Source organism: Culicoides brevitarsis, chromosome 3 (genome assembly GCF_036172545.1).
Source record: "Culicoides brevitarsis isolate CSIRO-B50_1 chromosome 3, AGI_CSIRO_Cbre_v1, whole genome shotgun sequence".
In the NCBI taxonomy this organism is placed as follows: Eukaryota; Metazoa; Arthropoda; class Insecta; order Diptera; family Ceratopogonidae; genus Culicoides; species Culicoides brevitarsis.
In genome coordinates, this window is record NC_087087.1 from 11,645,880 (window position 1) to 11,664,477 (window position 18,598).

General features: G+C 29.5%; 1 protein-coding gene across 1 annotated transcript in view; it reads left to right on the forward strand.

The window, feature by feature from the left end:
* The window catches only part of LOC134835089 (serine/threonine-protein kinase PLK4), a 66,238-nt gene extending 47,640 nt beyond the window's left edge, over positions 1-18,598 (forward strand). The window contains exons 4-8 of the mRNA XM_063849944.1: positions 12,360-12,558; positions 12,626-12,838; positions 12,899-13,024; positions 14,289-15,561; positions 16,927-18,598. Coding sequence (XP_063706014.1) covers positions 12,360-12,558; positions 12,626-12,838; positions 12,899-13,024; positions 14,289-15,561; positions 16,927-17,852 — 2,737 coding nt within the window. The 3' untranslated portion in view covers positions 17,853-18,598. The remainder of the gene's footprint in view (positions 1-12,359; positions 12,559-12,625; positions 12,839-12,898; positions 13,025-14,288; positions 15,562-16,926) is intronic.

Below are 18,598 nucleotides of genomic sequence, written 5' to 3' on the forward strand. Positions count from 1 at the left end.
TTCTCATTGTTTAATTTGTACAATTAAGAGTGTCAATGTCAGTGACAATTATTTAATCTTTTTTTTTGTTCGAGATGAGAAGAGATGCTCCGTAAATTAAACAATTAAACAGAGAATGAAGTAATAGCATCACAAAAATATACCGACGCTCGTTTCTAATTATTATGCTCAGAGGCAATAAATCAATTAAGAGTGATCCGAGGCGACTTTTTGAGCAAAAAGAATTATTACTGAAGAAGAGAAGGGAAAATTATGTAACAAAATATGGTTTTTCAAAAAATGAGATAAAATTTAATTTGACGCGGAGGGGATTAATTATCGACGGCGCCCGGTTAATTACTATCATTACTTCTTAGCTTTATCTTTAGCCATATTATCTTTACAATTTTTTTTTTCAAGAATTCACAAAGAATGACTCAGGTTGTTTTAAAAAAATACATTCCTCGTGTCGGATCTCATGAAACGTCAAATTTTAAGCTGAACAAATAGTAAAGTGTACTTTAAACTTACTAATAACTCAATAAAATATAGATAAATGGGTCAAGATTCGATCTTTAGTGCTTTAGAGGAGAAAAAACGTGGCATTGTAGTGTAAATATTTGAAATGATTCATCGTAATTTTATAATAAATAATAAAAAAAATATTAATCTTTAGTAAATCGCCGCGTTACACGCACATGACACAAGTCGAAGACGACTAAAAAAGATGAAAGAACACGAAAAGCTGAAATTGATATGAAAAAGAGATGAAGTTAATCTTTATTGATCTATGAAAGATGTCCAAAAATATGTTGCTAGATGAAGCAAAGTCACGTTTCTCCAAAAAGGTCTTTAAAGTAGTAGTCAGATAGGTTACAAAATATTTGTGATAATCTTGGGATTTTTCTATTAATTCCTGATAAAAAATGATTTTTTTTTACCGAAAACATGAATCAGTAAAAAAACATTTATTAAGTAATATGCTGCGGTTTTGTCTGGACTGACTCATTTCTAGTTTAAAGTCTCTTTCTTTCTTTACCAACTCGCGAGATATTACTTAATATCGTGACAAAAAAAAAACAACAACAAATATTGACTCAATGAGTTTGCGACATTTATTTTCTATCACGCTTTCATGGTGGCATGTCATGGAAAATTATTTAACTTGATACGTGATTGTATTTTTTGTGTCACTTTTCATTTTTTTGTTCTGTGCTTTATGGATTGACAAACATTTTTTCCATAATTCTGTCAAAAAAAAGGAAAAAGTTGAGGGAAAAATGTCACACCTTGACACATTTCAGGAATGTACAATTAAATTTTGTGTTATGCAAAAAAAAAAAATCTTGACACAAATAAATATTTTATAACTTTAGTGATAAGGAATTCTTTTCGCATTAAAATTTGTTCTAAATTGATAATTTGTTGCTTTAAAACGTTAAAAATAAATACCTGGAATGTTTGTTTATTTATAACAATAAATATAGAAGGATTTTATGACAGAGTACTTGAAATGGCGTTGACTTGTGTTGATAACACAGAACAATCGGAAATAATGGATCATAAAATAAATTCAATAAGCAACAAGTCATAAATTGCAATCGTGGGACAATGTTGATAGGCGGTTAAATTTAAAATGTCTTGATGGTAAAAAAAGAATTTGCTATAAGAATTTGTAATTCTGAGATGAGCTGACTTGAACTTTAGCATGAAATTTTTTGATTGTTTCGTGTTAGTTAGTCCTAAATTTAAAATTCAGGAATTAGCTTTTGAGATTTTAAACATTTTTTTGAGTTTTGGAGTACCTCTTTAGACTCTTTAAAAGTGTCTAAAAACACTTAGGCTCATTCCAGAATTTTGAATTTAGGTTTTTTCGACTACTTTAGAACTAACTAACCCGAAATCATCAAAAAATCACATTTTTTTTTCGATAAAATGATGAAATCGAGTGACTTAAAGACTTTTGATGATTCTAATACTAAATTCTCTGAGACTGAGAATCCATCGATAAAAAACTGCAATCCCAGTTAAAGTAAAGTCTTGACATTTCATTGAATATTTTGACACCTTTGTACCACACTGTATGTATGAAAGAAAACTATTTGAATGGAAAGCCTTTTGGATGTACCTGAATTTTTCTTAACTTTTTAAACACTTCTTTACAGCTTTGATGTCATAATCCAAATACCGCTTATTGACCAATTTTTATTGAAGGCATTATACTCCATGGTTGCTTTAATTTAACTTTTTTTAAACAGCTTAACGGCGTTAACAAGTGATACAAAATGATTCTTGTTGTTTCGATGATAATTATCAGGCACATTGGAAGTAAATTTTTCGTCGCTTTGAAAATTAACATTTATTCCAATTCTCTGCCAATTATTCAGTTTATTGTAACATTTCACTTACGCTTCCTGTTCTGAGTTTCCTGTAATGTCATGATACTTACATGTGCTGAAAAAACTTCACCAAGATCAACTGAATCCTTGAAATCGACTCAATTTCTTCGAACAAATCCGAGTTTTGGCATAGCTTAGATTACAAATTGAGCCTTTTTTCAACAAGGTAAACCAAATGAGTCCATTGTGGTCTTTTATAGCATAGCTTTTGCTAATTTCATAAGATATTGCTAAAAAACAACTTACCATATAAAGCTGAGCCTCCTGATTGCGAAATACCCCCCAAAACTTTTTTTGCAGTGTAAATGATGACCAACTGTCTTGTCCTATATTTAACTAAAAAGAAAAAAAATCATAAAAAATATCAGCAAGGGCAAAAATTGACATAACATACTTACACACGAGAAAGACCTTCATGATCAATAAATTCATTTTTTTTTTCATAATTTAAAACGCAAATCATTATCGAACATGAGCAATATTTGTTCAACTCGATGATGATGATGAAGATGTCTATCGGTCAAAAAGGGACTGACTGACAACTTCACAATACCTTTGAGCATGTTAAATATTGTACAGAGTCATGCCAGCTAATTACTTCGTGTTTACTCCATCAGTTACAAATTATTAGAGCCATCAATTTTCGTCGTTTTCGTCGTCGTCGTCGATGTTATCAACAAACCCCATTTACATCACATTTCAATTAATAACATGACATTTATGACCCACACACATCATCAAGTCGCGAAAAAAGAGCCGAACCTACCTCAACTTATAATTTCACGTTTTTCTGCTAACTACTTTTTTTTTATAGTCAAGATCAAATCATGTTTCCCCTCGTATCATGGTTTGGCGTTCGGTTCATTCACAATTCGCAAGCCTGTTTTCGCGCAAAATTTCAAACGAATCGCAAAACGACGAAAATTCAGGTAGTGAGCAATCATTACCCGTCTTTCTTTTCGTTTATGCATCGCACTCGCGCTGAAGATCGTTGTTGCTAGATAGGTTAGTCATGTTGTTGATACATGTGGCGAACATGTTTTTGTGTAAATATGCTGCATAAGTACGAGTTTTGTTACATTAATTGAAAGTGAAATCATAGAAATGACGCGGGATCTATTTCGAGAGCGAACAACATTTAATGTGGTCGTTACTTATTTTTTGCATTCAATTGATGATAATCTCTCGAGTTGCATTTAAATTTATGCTTGGAAAAGTGGCGTTTACGTCCTTTTTTCGATTTCAATTTAAATAAATGCGATTTTGCAATTTTTTATGCTTCATGCAAAAACTCGGTTTGAAATGTTGACAGGACGTTAATGCGTGTAACGACCGACAGGGGCGTAACTAAAAGTCAAAAGGCGCGAACGATCATAAATTTGGCGCCAATTTTATGAAATGTCAACAAATTTCAGCAAATCTAGAAAATAAAGTAGAAATTTTTATTAATAAAGTAAAACTTACCAATAAAGTGAATCTAAATCTAAATAATTTTCCAAACCAAAAAAATATTTTGAGGTTAATTTTTTTATAAATTTATCAATTCTAACCTCAAAAATCTTTAAGATCAACTTTAAAAGCTGAAAAAAATTTTTTTTTAGAATATTTTAAATTTTTTGATTAAAAGAGACACGATCATAAATTTGGCGCCAAATTTATGAAATGTCAACAAATTTCAGCAAATCTGGGAAATAAATTAGAAATTTTGATTTAAAAAGAAAAACTTACCAATTAGTGACTTAAAACTGACTAATTTTCCAAAACGAAAATATTTTGAGGTTAGTTTTTTAAAATTAATCAATTCTAACCTCAAAATTCTTTAACATCAACTTCTAAAAATGGAAAAAAAAATTTTTTTAATTTTAAATTTTTTGATCAAAAAAGACTTTGCGCTTTTTTAACTTACCATCTCTGTCCAACCACAAGCGATGCCACACAATGTAATGCGTAGGGTCTCCCTTTATATTTATATTTTTCAACAACATTTGTAACCACAAATTGATATTTTTTTTCTGCAATGAAATAAGTAAGGTAATTGACAGCAACAGGTTTTTTATATAGTTTTTATCATTGAAGAAGAAGTTTAAACCACATTAAGCGAAACAATTTGTCCGAGTAATTAAATCTTTAATCTCAGGTGAAGGTCGTTTGAACCTTTTTATGCAAATTTCGTACCAAAGGTGTTGCTGTTGATCATAATTACCATTGACATAAACATCCCAGCGCGTGTTTTGTTTGACAGCTCGATGATTTTGGTAACAAGCTGTAATTAGTAATTGTAATTTGTAAAAAAATATTATTACAAGTTGTTAAAAAAAGAAATTAAAAAAAAGAAAGGAACCATATGGAAATTTCTCATGTTTCGACGTTTAACAACATTTTATTACAAAAAAACATTTTTTTTCGTAATAATGCATATTTACTTTAAAATCTCTGAAGAACTACACTCACTACCGGTAAATACATTTTTTTATTTATACTTTTCCAATTAACTAACAATGTATGTCAAACAATCTCGGAAATGGTCTTTACTCTACTACTCCGTATGCATCCAATTGCACAACATGCTTCAAAAAGTAAATGAGGATGCAAAAATAATAATAAATAATTTAAACCGCTGTTGCTACTGTTATTGCAGTGATTGTTCAGAAGAAAAAAAGTAAAAGCATTGCCTCTCTGCATCTTTCAAGTCTCAAGTGATTGACGCTCTTAATTTTTTAAACGAATTTTTATGATCTTTAATAAATATACATATTGGATACTTGATATTTTGAGTGCACAACCAGAAAAAGTATCGATTTCCTCGTTTTTTATTACGACTACTTTTTGTCGTCGTCAAGAATTATATAATATTTGTCACTCTACGTCAACCCGGGACTTATCTAAGTGAGCAACAGTTAAGAGGCTTCTATTTTCAGACGGAAAATAATAAAAATAATAATTAATGTAATTAAGGAGGATTGAAAGGCACCTTTTCAATGTTTTTCAATCAATAACCTCTCTTAGCTCATTATGAGCTTATTTGTTAAAAAAGCATGCAAAAAAGAAAAAGTTTAAAATTGCATGCGATTTTTGAATGAATTTGAATGTTTTTTAAAACTTTGTTACTTTACCGTGACGTGTTTACTAATACATTGTAGATTTTATTTATTTGTTAACTTAAGGGCATGTTTAATAAAACTTTGTTGAAATTTGTTTCAAGGAGCTCTGGTCTGGTTGTAGTTTTGTCCTGTTGTCACAAAAATTCTAAAGTAATAAATTAAAAATTATTTGTATTTAAAAAGTTTGAATTAGCGGGAAGGTTACTTTTGAAGTTTATATCAATATGAAAAAAAAAATATTTACTAATTTTTTTAATATTTGCTTTTTTAGTTAAACGAGAAGAAAAATTTTTAGAAATAGACTGAGCAGCTTCAAGAGTTTCAAGTTATGATGATGCCATGAGAAGCTGCAATGTTTGGATAACTTCTAAGTCACACTTAAATTCCTTTTGAAACTAAAGTTCTATGAAACTGAAACTGAAGCTGTTCACAAGATTTTGATTCTTACAATATTTCATTATTTTCGTCTTTTGGTTTCAAATAGATCAACGAATGCAGACCGCATCTGTTTAGGATCGGGATAAGCCGTACAAAAAGGCAATGATCATTTGATTTTCAAAACAGGAATGAGGATAGAAAAAAGTTAAGATATAATGAAAAATTCAAACCTGCATTTCTTATCAATGAAACCAGCATTTAAGAACCTTCTCATTTTATATGACAACTTGTATGAAAAAATGTCTATGAAAGTATTCTTGTTCAAAATATACAAAATGTTGAAAAAAATGAAACGCTTTTCAACAACTGACTCGCAAACTAGTGTGACTTTGATCGACTTTAATTTGTTGTTCTTTTTGCGTGATCTTGGGTGGCAGGATCGACTCAAAGTATCTCCATATGTGCAACTTGTGAAACTCCAGAATGTGACGATTATCGAGAGCCTAAATAACTGAGTAAATTGAGTCCAATCAATTGAATTTTGACAATAGACATTGTGAAAATAATGGCAATTGGGTTTTTTCAACAATTTTAGGGCCTATTTTATTTTTTTTAACAAAATACTCAAGGCCTAAGGTTTCAGTCTTATCAGCCTACCTGTGAATCCACCACTGATCATTAAAGAAGATTTTCTAAAATATTAACTTAAGTAAAACTTCTTATAAAATTTTACATACCAATTTTAAAATGTTCATCCAAACCTCGATCGAAAACTTCCAAACCTCAAACAGATCCGCAACTACTCAATATTTCACTTCATATCAAAAGTTCGTGTTGAGTTACATTTTACCCATATATTCGACACGAAAAATGGCAAAAAAAAAAAAATAATGACAACTAAAACACGACAAAATTTGCATTTAGACACAGATTTAAGCTTTACATGCATAAATTACATTTAATATTGTCGCGTTTTATTTTAATTCTGCCAGACAGACTTTTAGTCAGAATATTTAGCCGCGAGTACCTATTATCAATATAATTTATTTTTAAATATATTTTTCATATATTATGACTCTACACCGCCGCATGGCATAAGCACATTAGAACCGTTATATCACCACGAAGTAAATAAATAAAGTTTAAAATAAACTTAGAGGTCAACTTTGGTGTATAATTAAATTTGCACGCGATACCAACATTCCGCTGTTATGTTCGCGAGTTTGTTTTATAATAATAGCATATTGCACAAAGTACCTGTTTTTATCGTGGATGAAGGTGGTCCTGGATTTGAGTAACATTTTCCTGCAGCAAATTTATACTATAAAGAAATTGTTTGTTGCTAATAAAGTAATAATATAATATCCATCCATCGCATCGATATACGAGTTGCTTGCCTGAGTGACTGACTAAATAATATGTTGCTGGCTATTTAAAAGCAGTGCATTGAAAAATTTATTATTTTATTATATTTCCTCTTTCCGCCTTTTTTTAACGTTGCGTTGTTTGTTTTTTTTACAAGTGAGAGTTTTTTTTTTCGTAATCAGATATTTGAAGTTTTTCTTGACCCTGGTCAATGTGATTCAGAGTCATTTATCAAACAAAAACTGCAAAACAAATAATAATTGTGGGTCCCAAAAGGGACAGCAAGCCACAAACTCACACGAGATAAGAAATATTTCTGTGCACGCCCTTTTTCTTACATATTATTATTTTCATATACATCATCGTAAATATCTCGACATATGATCACCTTAGGCAACGCAATATCAATAAAATAATTTACATTCCAGAAATATTTTTTTTAACATGTAAAAATTACATTTATATAAAATAATAATCATATTACACTCACATGACAATACCAATAATAATTACATAAACAAAGAAATTTATTACTACCCAGGGAGAATTAAGAGAGTCACCTTACTTTAAACATTAATAATAATTGTTACTTTTGGTATTTTTTTAATAATAAATGATTCCGTAACTTTGAATGCAAAACATCGTTAATTGTGATACTTTATTAACACTAAAGACATAAAACTTTGGTTGTACAATTTTTTTTTGGTCGGTTTTAATTATCATTATGCAAAATTGTCAGTTTATACGCATCAAAAATGACTCTTAATTATGTATTTAAGATATTTATCGCGACGCAACTGTCAAAAAGTACACATACACGGTTACTTGGTAATTTGCACGCATTTCTTATGTACTTTTTTTGTGTGTTTTTGTTAATGAACATAAAATTCATGTAAGTTTTTTTTAAATGTTTTGTGGAGTACAGTAGCTTTTTTTTCGTTTATTATGAAATGGATGATAATATCGATAAGTATCGTTTTTTATGCTTTCATAAACATTAATTAACATTTTGTAGGTAGTTGTTTTATTTTGTTTTTATTACTTTGTGAGGGGAGAGTGATGGTACATAAAGTTTTGGATTATGTTTGAGAATGTTCGAGGAATTATTTAATAGCATTAAGTTATTAAAAGTGACCTCTAGCGGCAATTTTTTCATAAATTGAATGATTTTAGATCTTTTTGATGTGAGATTTAAATCAAATTAATTTTTAAAGAGACATCTAGCGGCAATTTTTTCATAAATTGAAGGATTTTTGAGTCATTTTTGTGAATTTTGAAGTAATTTAATTTTTAAAGAGACATCTAGCGGGAATTTTAAATAATTTTTTTTATTCAGCGACATCTAGTGGTAATAATTTTATTAAATAGAAACTTTTAATGAAAAATTTTATGAAATTTAATCTTTAAGAGACCTCAAGTGACAATTTTCTTAAAACATGAACACCTGAGAAAACTTTTGATTAAAATTTTCCTTCATTTTTTCCATTAAAGTGACCTCTAGTCACTAATTTTTAAAAATTTCAAGAGCCATTGAGCCCAGATTTGCTTCAAAAAAGGTTTATAGCGACCTCTAGTGCCAACATTATTATTAACTGAAAGGTTTTAAACATTTTAAGAGAACTTTTAAACAATTTTTTTCAGATGAACGCCCCCTCGTGGCAATTTTTCATTAATTTAAAGCTTTAAGAATTCTCTGATATGAGTTTTAAACCAATTGAATCTTTGAAGTGACCTCTTGTGGCAAAATTAAATAAATTATTTTTTACAGCGACATCTAGTGGCAAAAATTATATACCCTTAGAGACTTCAAGTGACAAATTTTCTCTAAATGAAACTTTTGAAGCGACCTCTATTGATAGTTTTTTTTTAAATTAAATAAAGGCCTTTAAAGATTTTTCAAAAATTGTCTTGAACGCCATCTAGTAGCGATTTATTGAACAAATAAAGCCTTTTAGAGTCCTCTGATGATATATTTTGTTCAGTTGAATGTCTTAAACGACCTCTGTTGGCAAATTATTGAACAATGAAAGTCTCTTAGAATTCCTTGATTAAAAATTATAAATAGATCAATCAAGCAATTCTAAGAGACTTCAATTGATCAAAAATTTGCCTCCAGAGGTCGCTTAAGATATTCAACTGAAGATAATCTATCATCAGATGACTCTAATAGACTTTATTTGTTCCAAAAATCGCTACTAGATGGCGTTCAAATTATAAGCAGTTGAAGTCTTAAACTCATCAATCACAGAACTCAACTGGAGGTCTTCGCCAATTTCTCAGAAATTCCTACAAATTCCAACTGCTCAAATCAATAAAAATTTCACTCCGCTGTCAATTTATCACACATAAATAACAAGCGACGCAGACAACTTCATTAATTCAACTATTGTTACATCAGACACACCAACCATTGCACGTTATATGTTTAAATTAATAACTTCATTGATCATGTCCTTTTGCCATTCATCACACACTTTATGCAGTCATAAACAAAAGCACAGACAATCGCCACCCAAACAACAATAAACGTGATTAAATTACTGAATAATGAATCATCTTCATGAGTTTCGACGATGTTGTTGCATTTGATGACCTGTTTATATTTATGATATCGCCATTTATTAATATTTCATTTGCGAAAAATAATCAATTTTACGACGACATGATTTTTTTTTGTTGTTTCGCTACAAAGTCGAGTGGATCAAGGATTTTTTATTTATTTTTTTATCAACACCTGAAAATCTGTGTTGGAATGAAATCACGCCTTACTTCGTCTTTCACGAGAAAAAAAGAGTTCAATTTATTCAAATGGGAAAAAAAATAAAAAAGAGATGTAGCAATAAAAACGAGCCCTTAAGGTAGAGAGTAATTAGTGGGAATTGCAGTAGCAATTTATATCGATCATTTTTCTACTTTGTTGTTTTTTTTTCTCTTACAAGATTCGGTTTTAGATAAGAGAAAAAAATGAAGCTGGACTAAAGGGAAATTTTATACTATTGGACACCAACGAGATCCAAATGTTCTTGACCTTAGTTAGAACAGCAGCAGCTGCAAACGAGTTAATTAAAAATTCCGTTTCGTGCTGATTTTTAAATGGATTTTCTTTCCCTAGACAAGCAAATAATTAGTCTCCTGTTTTTTTTTTATTTTTCTGCACTAGATTATTGTTTGTGATATGCCAAAGCATGTGAGGAACATGCAAGCTACAATAATGGTCTACCTTGAAAATGCGCTATAAAAGTCAAGAAGATTTATTTTTGGCCTTTGCTCCTTTTTACACGCATGAAATTCTTATTAAAGTATTTTTTTTTAAAGTCAAATAAATCTGTTTAAATTGTTATGCAGAACGAAAATTTGCATGTTTGAGTTCTATAAGATTTATTTCAAGATGATTTTTGGTCAATAATGGATTATAATTGTATTTTTTTAACATTTATTAATTTAAAGAGACCTCTGGCGGCTTTTTTAGTCAATAAAAATTTTTAAGTGACATCTAGCGGAGATTTCTTCTTTAGAAAAGATCTTTCAGAGTCGTTTCAGATCCATATTTTGGTTATTCTTTATCATTTGAAATTCATAACTGACATCTAGCGGCATTTTTTCAAATTAAAATATTTTCTAAAAACTTAAAAAGTTAATTTTGAACATCTTGAAAGCATTCAGAACCATTTAGTGACAATTTATAATCAACTTATACCAATGATTGAGCTCTGAAGGGAATTTGTCGTCAATTCTTGATGTTTCAGAGACATCTGGCGGCATTTTTTTTCATAAAAGAACTTTTAAGTGTCATCTAGTGAGAGTTTCTTCTAATTAAAATATTTTTTAGAGTCATCTTTCTGTTATTCTTAGTTAATTGAAGTTCAGAAGTGACATCTAGCGTCAATTTTTTTAATTGAAATAATTTTTAAGAACTTGGGGAGTTAAATTTTTTCACTCAAAAGTCTTCAGAATAATTCATTGAAAATTTGGGATCAACTATTAGCTTTTACTGAGCTCTAAAGGCAAATTTTTGTCTGTTCCTGATACTTCAGAGACATCTAGCGACAACTTTTATAAACATATTTCTTTTTTAAGCCAATTATTGATAATTTTTGTTTATCAAAGCAGGCTTTTCAATACCTCTATGGAGAATTTAATAAAACTGCAGAGTCCTTTTATGCCGAAATTTTCCATCTTTTAAAATCTAAAGAGCCATCTAGCGGATTTTTTTTATCTGTGAGGATATCAAAGAATCTTTTAAGAAAAATTTAACATAATTTTACTAATTCTTGTGAAAATTTTTAATAAACTTAAGAGACATCTAGCGGCAAAAATTGGTTTAAAAAGTTTTCAGAGCCATCTAGCGGTTTTTTTTTAATTTTAAATTTTTAATTAATTCTTGTGAAAAACTTTCATAAACTTTTAAGAGACATCTAGCGGTCAAAAATTAAAATTCAAAATTTTTCAGCGCCATCTAGCGGATTATTTTTATCTGCGAGTCTATCAAAGAATATTTTTAAAAAAATTTCATATTTTAATGAAATCTTGTAAAAAACTGTCACAAAATAAAGAGACATCTAGTGCCAAAAAATTAATTTCATAAATTTGTCAGTGCCATCTAGCGTCAAAAATTCCTTCACTCATAAATTCTTATAAAAATCCTCATAAATCTCTTTGAATTATTATGCAGAATGAAGGTCCACTCAAGTCTAAATTTAGAACTTTTTGCATGCATTGCAGAAATTACATTCAACAAAAGTGTAGAACGCAAATAAAAAAAATATAAATAAAACAAGCGCCGGCTAAAGTTTGAATTGTGATGCATAAATGCGAATGACATGAGTAAATAAATTCTGAACAAACATCAAAACGTTAACAATGTAATGCATTATTATCAACAAGAGTCGAGACACCGGTCGGTTGTTTTATTGCTGCTAAAAGTGCATCAACGTGACTTGTTTCTCCTTTTAAAAAATCGCAGAAACGGACAGACAATTCTTGATTTTTCTTTAAAAATTATGGAAACGTGACAAAAAAAGCAATTATTGAAACCTACGTACCTTTGTCTCTCTCTCTTGAGTCTTTTTTTAATATTTTTTTTATTTTAATAAATAGACGACCGGCAAATATTTTAATTTTTGTTTTTTTTTTTCAGGTTCATGGGAGTTTGTGTGCAAGAAGGCCAGTTACATGCGTTGACGGAATACATCGAGGAGGGTTCTTTGGAGCAGCTAATACAGAATCAGTCGATCGTGCTAACGCCCCAGATGAAAATCTTTCTCGCCTTGGGAATTGCTCGAGGAATGGCGTACGTGCATGAAGTTGGAATTTTTCACAGAGATTTGACGAGTAAAGTAAGTTTTTCGCAAAATTTCCTTTAAAAAATCAAAAATTTATTTTTTTTCGTTTTTTTTTTTAAAGAATGTTCTTGTTCGAAGAACGCATGACGGTTTGTGGGAAGCTGTCGTTGGAGATTTCGGCCTAGCAGCGAAAATTCCGAGAAAAAGCCAGAAAAGACTCGATACCGTTGGGTCGCCATATTGGATGAGTCCGGAGTGCCTAAAACGAGAATGGTATGATGAGAGAAGTGACGTTTTCTCGTACGGAATTATCATGTGCGAGTTGATAGCGAGGGTGAGAAAATTTTTTATCGACTAAAAACTTTATTTTAATGAAAAAATTATTTTTTTTTAGATTGAAGCTGATCCAGATATCATGCCGCGAACAAATTCGTTTGGCCTGGATTACATGGGCTTCGTGGATTTGTGTCCCAATGACACGCCACCAACATTTTTAAGACTGGTTTTCTACTGTTGCATCGTAAGTTGAGATTTTTTCGTTTGAAATAAAATTTTTGAGAATTAAAATTAAAAAAAAATTAAGAATAAAAAAATTAATTTTCAAAAATAATAAATTTTAAATAGAATTAAAATTATCATAATAACTAAAATTAAAAAATATTCAAATAAAAAAAAATAAAATCAGAAAACTAAAAAAAATAATAACTAAAATTATAAATTATTTTTTTCTAAAATTTTAAATAAAATTAAATTCAAAATAATTATTTAATATTAAAGATAAAATTAAATATATTAAAATAAATTAATAAAATTCAAATAAAATTTTCATTCTTTTTTTCTTTGAATATTTAATTATTTTTGTTTTACTTTTGAAAATATTTTTTATTTTTTTTAATTTTAATTTTTTTTTTATTAAATTATTTTTATTATTTTATTTTTCAAAAATTAATTAAATTTAATTTAACTAAAAATTAAAACAAGTAAAATAAATAAAATTTTTAAATAATTTTCATTTATTTTTTTGAAATTAATTAATTATTTTTTTTAATTTTAAATTATTTATTATTTTTTTTAAATAAAATTAAATTCAAAGTAATTCTTAAAATTTAATTAGAATAAATTGAAAATTTACAAAAATAATTTTATAAAAAATTCATTCAAAAAATTTCAAATGATGTTCAATAAAATTTCTAATTTTAATAAAAATAAATCAAAATTAAATATAATTTTTTCAGAATTTATTTATTTGAATTTTTAAATTTCAATTTAACTAATTTTTTTATTTTAAAATTATTTATATTTTTTAAAATTTTTATCTTTATATTTAAATATTAAACTTTCAACGGCTTTCAAAAAATTAAATTGAAAAGTTTAAAGCCATTAAAAAGCTTAAATCAAACTAAAAATTCAAAGATTTAAAATAAATTCAAATTAAATAGAATATTTTAATTAAATAAATTTTTTAAATACCTAAATAAAAAAAATAAATAATTTGAAAAAATTTTTATTCAAATATTGAAATATAAAAATAATGAAATGTAATGAAATGTAAAAAATGATTCAATTTCCAAATAAAAAAAAATAAATTAAAAATTTTTTTAAAAATTATTCAAAAGGATAAAATAAAAAATAGAAAAAAATTAAGAATTAAAATAAAAAAATAAATTAAATAAATTAAAAAATTAAAGCTTAGTTAAAAAAAAATATTTCAAATTTTGAACCTTTAAATTTTTATTAAAAATTATCTTTAAAATAATTTTTAATTTAATTTTTTTCATTTACAGTACGATCCAAAGAGTCGTCCAACCTTCGTGGAAGTAGCGAAAAAGTTGAGTTTACTCCTCGACAAAATTCAACACCCCTCCTCAGCACTTAGTGACGTCGATCTCCATGCAAGCAACTTGAGCATTTCGGGCAACGGCAACAGTTCATGTGCCACAAGCGGCACCAATTCCGGTCATAGTTCGGGCGGCAGTGACGGAAGCGACAACAGCGGCAGCAAAACGAGCACTTTTGTGAGCAAACGCAAGTCCATCGACAGCAATTTGATGCGACAACAAAAGAACGGTGACAGCACCGAATGTTTAAGACTGAAGAATGGCCTCGCGCACGACGACAGCGGCCTCAACAAGCATCGTCGCTCCTTGTCCGAAGACGTTATCATGTTTCCGCCACACACAACCCCGAGCGACAAGGCGCGTTGTCACATGTTGGTTCGCACCGCATCACGTCTCGCCACACCCGAAGCCTCCATACCCGAACAACCCGTTACCTATTCGAATGTGACGCTGCAAAAAGTCGCCGAAACGATGTTCCTTAAAGATCCGCAGTACAAGCCGCGCAGCAAGGATCTGCCGAGTGCCAAATCGAATCCGTTTACGGCTCTGGCGCAGTTGCGGGGCGTCAAAAAGATCATCGGAGCCAATGCGTCGGCTTACATGTCGCGAACGGGCGATCTTTTTAGCTCGTGTTTCGAAATGACGGCGCCTTTCCTCAAGGAACTCGGCAAATTCGTCACAGACCCAAAAGCGGGCGACAAAGAAAATGTCGACGCAATGCCAAAAAGTCTTCCAAATACGCCGCCAACTGCGCGAAAAGACTTTCGCAACGCCCAATTGCCCGAAGAAACAACCCCAAATACAGCAGATCGGCACGAATTTGTGCAGGAATTGCGAAAACAACTCGGAACTGCAGCAGCGAGAAAGTACAAGGCGAACTTTAATGAACTTTCTAGTCATCCGCTTTACAAGAGTGGCAAAATTGAGACTGAAAATGGCGGTTTGACGACATCATCGCGCAAAAATAGTGCAGCGAGCGATCTACCAAATGGCAATTTGACAGAGAATGTGACTGAAAATGCGACGGAAAAGACGCAGAATGGCGATCCGTTGATTTTGCCGGAAATAATGGAGTCGTCGAAGGTGTTGACGAGACGCGGATCTGTCGAAAGTGGCTTTTTCTCGTGCTTGAATGAAGATTTTGGGGCATCCGGTAGTAAATTGAGATGTTGTTGCACGGATGTTCAACGACCTGATTTGGGATTGGATACTTTTAATGGTGAGTTTTTATGATTTTTTGCGAAAATTTTGAAAATTTTTTTGAAAATTTAAAAAAATAATTATATGAGGAAAAAAATTTTCAAAAAATTCAGAAAAAGTTACTCATAAAAATATTTTTTGTTAAAATTTTTTGAAAAAAGAGCTTGTGAGTAAAAATTTTCATCAAAAAGTTACTCAATAAGAGTTTTTTAGTCAGAAATTACAAACAAAATAATGAATTTTAAAATTTTTTGAAAAAGTTAACTTTTTGAATGCCAATTTTTTGAAAGATTTCGAAAATCTTCTTTAGACCAACAATTTTCTTAAAAATTACTCAAAAAGACTCTTTTTTTTCCAAAAAAAATTTAAAAGAATTTTGTTTTTATAACAATTTTTTGTAAAAAATTATTTTAAATTAGGTACTTTTTTTTTAATAATTATTTAAAATCAAAATATTTTGATTTATTTAAAAATCATAGAGAAAATTTCAAAAGTTGAACACTTCTCATAAAATTTTTCCATAAAAAAAAGTAAAAAGTTATTAAGAAAATTATTCATTAATTAAAAATATTAAAATTTTAAATTAAAAATATTAGGAGAAATTTAAAAAGTTATCTATTTAATTATTTTTAATAAAAAAAAAAATATTTTTTTCAAAAATAACTAAAAAAAATTATTTGCTTTGAATAAAATTTGAAAAATTAAATTTAAAAATTATTTTAATTAATTTTTTTATGTAAAATAATATGAAATGTTAAAAAAAAAATAAAAAAATTTTTTTTTCTGTTCAAAAATTTTTTTCCAAAAATTTGAATTTTTGAAGAAAAATATTAAAATTTAAATCTTAGACAAACTATAAAAATTTCTTAAAGAGATTTTTTCTTTAAAAAACTTGAATAAAAAAAAATTATTTAAAAATTATTTTAATTAAATTTTTTCATGTGAAATCAATAAAAAATTTAAAAATTATTATTAAAAAAAATTTCTGTTATAAAAATTTTCCTAAAAAAAAGAACCATCATCTTTTCATGAAAAATATCGAAAATAAATATTAATAAAGTAACATTTTTTTTTTGAAAATCCTAAATTAAATGAAATGAAAAATTTTCTAATAGAGACTTTTTTTTTTGTCAAAAAATTACATTTTTGAGTAAAAATTTTCTATTAATTTAAAAAAAATAACCTTTTGATTAAATTTTTTTATGTAAAATAAATCAACCAAATTTTTTTTTCAAAAAATTAAATTTTTGACTTTTAATTTTTGATGAAAATTACTAAAATTTCAATCTAAGACTAACAATTTTAATCAAAATAATTTTTTCTTTCGAAAATTTTAATTTAAAATGAGCCTTTTGATCAAATTTAATTTTTTTCTCCTAAACAGACGGTCCAAAATCCTCCAAAATGACGCTGTGCCAATACTGCTTGATGCCGAACAACGACCTGGACTTGTCCACATTGACTCTAAATGACGGCGTCACGCCCTTGGATGACAGCAGCACAACCGTGAGCTCCCTTCGCTCGTTCGACGACCTAGAACTAGCTGAATCGCGCAAACGCTTTCTTTGTCGCAACCACATTTTGAGCAATATCGACATCGATGCGCGTTCCATCGACATGGGCCTCATCCAACGCCTCCAACTCGACTCTGAGATCAAAAATTTGATGCAACGAAGTCAATTCCAGAACCAACTTTTGTACTGCAAAAACCGCACCTCGTCAATTTACACGGACAGCAGCGACGACATCAGCAGTCTCGCCGGCTCCGATTCCCTGCTGTGGGACGATCGCTCGTACACGACGATCCCGAATACGCGTTCCGCCCAAATTGCCAAAATTGTCGAGTATTTCGAGCGGAAAAATCAGGCGTTCATGCCACTCCAAGTACCTGAGTACGTGATGCGACACACGGCGAGCAGCAGCAGTGCCAGTTCGGGGCGTCTCACGTCGTCGCCGTCCACGGGATCGAGTGCCTCGTCAACGGGCGGCGGTTTATATGCGACAAATTCACCGACGCAAACACATCGCCCGCCTCCGTTGGCCACGACGGGAACCCATTTTCCCGATTGCTACTTGGATTACAGCAATTTGAGTTCGGGACTGACGCGAAAATACGCGGATTTGAAAACGCGCGCCGATTACGAGGCTTTCTGCTTGGAATTGGAGAAGAAACCGCATCAGCAGCGGATTATGGTGTGCGAAGGTGCGGTTAGATCAAAGTTGCCGCTCTTCGATAAGCAAATGAAGCAACAAGCGGGACAACAATCGCCCGTCGGGACACCCAATGGCGTCGAAAAAACGCCCGCATGAGCGCGAAAAAAATGTATTTAAAGGGAAATTTACCAAAATTATTTTTTTAATTGAAATTTATCATAAATATTGTTAGTTTTTATCACACATTAGATGATTATTGGGACAGTAATGAAATTAAAAGTAAAAAATATCGTATTAGCGCATCTAAAACTATCAAATATTTTGACTTAAGGTTTAGATAAGTTCCTAACTAACAACTTTTCACACGTTTTAATCATCAAAAAAATTGAAGCTACCTCTACTTTTTTCATCAAATTCGAGAAAATTAGCATAAATTCAGTAGAAAACGTCCATTTATTAAAAGAATTTTTAAAAAATGAAGTAAAATTGAAGAAAAAAGATATAAAAATTGTGTCAAAGATAGAAAAAATTGAAAAGGAAATTATTAAATTTGTTCAGTATCATCCATCCTTTTTATTAAAAGATCTTCCAAACTGAATCCCACCAGCTTCCAAGATTTTTCATCCTGCCAAATCAAATATCAATCATGAAATTGTAAATAATTTAAACAAAAAATCACTTTTTTCATTCTACACTTTTATTTTTGTTCCTTCTACTAATAATTAAATTTGTTTAAAAAATAATTAATTAATTATTAAAAAAAATATTCATAAAAAAGTGCCCGAAAATAAAAAAAAAAATATTAAGGGACATGCCAAATAAATGAAATTAAAATATATTTTTTAAGAATATTTCAAAAATTAAAATAAAATCTATTTTTAATTAAGTCCAAAAATTAAATA